This window comes from Rhincodon typus, chromosome 45, assembly GCF_021869965.1.
Source record: "Rhincodon typus isolate 14 chromosome 45, sRhiTyp1.1, whole genome shotgun sequence".
NCBI lineage: Eukaryota > Metazoa > Chordata > Chondrichthyes > Orectolobiformes > Rhincodontidae > Rhincodon > Rhincodon typus.
The window spans coordinates 674967-677658 of record NC_063376.1 but is presented as its reverse complement, the minus strand read 5'-3'; the positions used below and the strand labels follow the sequence as shown (position 1 = coordinate 677658).

General features: G+C 47.1%; 1 protein-coding gene across 1 annotated transcript in view; it reads right to left on the bottom strand.

Annotated features, from left to right (window-relative positions):
* dnah2 (dynein, axonemal, heavy chain 2) overlaps window positions 1–2692 on the bottom strand; it is a 180086-nt gene that overhangs the window by 175092 nt on the left and 2302 nt on the right. Inside the window, exons 3-4 of the mRNA XM_048620015.1 lie at window positions 1238–1408; window positions 458–686 (exon numbers count right to left, since the gene is read on the bottom strand). Coding sequence (XP_048475972.1) covers window positions 458–686; window positions 1238–1408 — 400 coding nt within the window. The remainder of the gene's footprint in view (window positions 1–457; window positions 687–1237; window positions 1409–2692) is intronic.

Sequence of the window (2692 nt, the reverse complement as noted above, 5' to 3'; positions counted from 1 at the left end):
GCCCGCTCCCTCAGCACCGACCCTCCGGCAGTGCCCGCTCCCTCAGCGCCGACCCTCCGGCAGTGCCCGCTCCCTCAGCAATGACCCTCCGACAGTGCCCGCTCCCTCAGCACCGACCCTCCGACAGTGCCCGCTCCCTCAGCGCTGACCATCCGACAGTGTGGCACTCCCTCAGCGCTGACCCTCCGACAGTGCGGCGCTCCCTCAGCGCTGACCCTCCAATGGTGTGGCACTCTGCCAGTGCTGACCCTCCAAAAGTGAAGTAGTCCCTCAGTAATGACCTCTGGCAGCCTTGGCACTGACAGCCAGGATTGTGCATTCAGGTCTATTGAGGAGTGTGTTGAAACCTATGGCCTCTGATTCAACAGCAGTGATGGCAGTGCAACATGCTGAGCCCAGACTGTCACCTAGCAAGCATTCGGGCAGCCCAACATTATGCGTGCTGACAAGCTGGTACCTGTAAGGCTGGCAAGGAACTTGTGCAGATGTGCTGAAAAATTGTTCTTAAGACTATCAGGCCACGTTCGGTTTTCCAGGAACTGTGGAGCATAGATGCCCAACATATGCCTGAGCAGACTCTCCAGGTAGCCTCCCCGGATGGTTCCAAACTGAACAATGTGCACAAAGTTCTCTGCAGTAATCTCACCATTCTCCTTACGGACAAAAAACATGAGATGATCTGTGGGCTGTATGGGAAGAAAGGAAGAATATTCAGGTGGTCACAGGGCTGGAAGAGGGAATAGCTGCTTATGATAAGGGAGGGGATGGAAAGGGGAAGGGTGGTTACCTTAATTGTGGTATTTAAGCCAACTGAAGGATACAATAAGGAGAACAGAGAGACATGATTGTCTTTGGTGGTGATGTCAGTGTAGGTAGGCAGGAGAGGTGCAAAGGTGGAGGAAGAGTCCAGAACAAATTGCAAATTCAAGATAGCCCTTTCAGGGAAGATGCTAGGTTATACTTCTTCATTGTAAGGGGAATGGAATTCAGGAACTCTCGCACCATGCACCAAAATTAGCTGGAGATCAACTGAAAGTATTTTTAAGCAACTCACCTTAACATATTTTTGTTGCTCAAGGATATGAAAGGATGCAAAAGCAAGGTGGGTAAATAAAGTTAAGATACAGAAGCACCTTGATGTCAATGGAAAGCAGCAAGTTGGAGGAGCAGAACGGCATCCTGCTATTCCTAATCCATCCAGTTCTGCTGAGTGTACCTGCCTTCATTGGAAACATACCTGTGGTGGGGTGGTAAGGAGCACCTGTAGTCCACTGAACTGATCCATGTGCACAGTCAGAATCCTCAGTCTCGTGTCTTGGATAAAGTCATCCAGAATGTGCTCATGTTCCTCTGTCCACATCTCAGGCTGGAGATCCTCCAGAACCACACGGCTTTTAATGAGGTAATTCTGCGACAGAAAACACATGTGACGTTTGCTTTCAGGGATTTTTAAGACACGTGGGAAACATTAGACCTGGCCCCAGTCTTCTCACATCTAAAGGAACACTAGCTTGGCTCAGTCAGATGGACTTTTCCCACATGTTTCTGGTGCCAGGACCTACACCAAGGCCTAGCACAGGACCAAAGGAATGCAAAAAAGGGGAGGGTGATGGCTTAGTGGTATATTATGACTAGGATGTTAACCCAGAGCTCAGGTGATATTCTGGGGAACTGGGTTCAAATCCCACCATGGCAAATTGTGGAATTTGAATTTAAAAAAATCTGGAATTAAGAGTCTAATGATGACTGTGAAAGTGTTGTCGATTATCAGGAAAAGCCCATCTGGTTCGCTAATATCCTTTAGGAAAGGAAATCTGCCATCCTTACTGGTCTGGCCTACGTGAGTCTCCAGACCCACAGCAATGTGGTTGACTCTTAACTGCCCTCATATACAGGTGGTGGGCATTAACTGGGGATTCACTTGTGCACCTCCTGAAAGGAACTATCCAAAGAATGTGGTAGTGCATTGGCAGTGTCCCTATCAATAAGCACCAAGGTCCATGTTCAATTCCCACTTCAGGATGTGATGGCCATGGAGATATTTCATAAAATATCCAAACAGGTTGATTAAACAAACATCATACAGAGGAACAGAATGAAATTTTAGTTGCTGAATTAGAAGGCACATCCATGTATGGGCTCTAGCTCTGTAGATAAATGTTTATAAAAAAGTATGTAAAGTTTAACACCAGATCCATCCTTTACAACCTGGTGAATGCTGGCCTAACCAATGATGCCGACATTTCATGAATGAACAAACACAGTGTCAGAGGTGACAGTGCCTGAATTAGACTTTACACTGCAGTTCTGTGCCTCTGCACGGTTGACCACGGATGTTCTCATGCAACTATTCACAGGCTCCTGACCAACTTTTCCCACCCAACAAAAGCACCGAAACAAAATGATGATTTGGTCACTTCTCTCCATGCTGTTCATGGGACTCCAGAATAAATTGGCTGCAAACTTTCTTCCACAACAATTCAACACCACTTCAAAAGAAATTCCTAGCTTGGAAAGGTGTTGAAACACCTTAAGATGCATTAAGGTAACAGTGACTCAGCATCACCGCAATTTTAAAATATTCCATTTTCAAAATCTTCCCCTTCAACCCTCCCCCTCTCTGATATGTTTTCAGCCTCTACACCCCCTCCCTATCTCTGTAACCCCCTCCAGCCCCTACATCCCTCCCTAT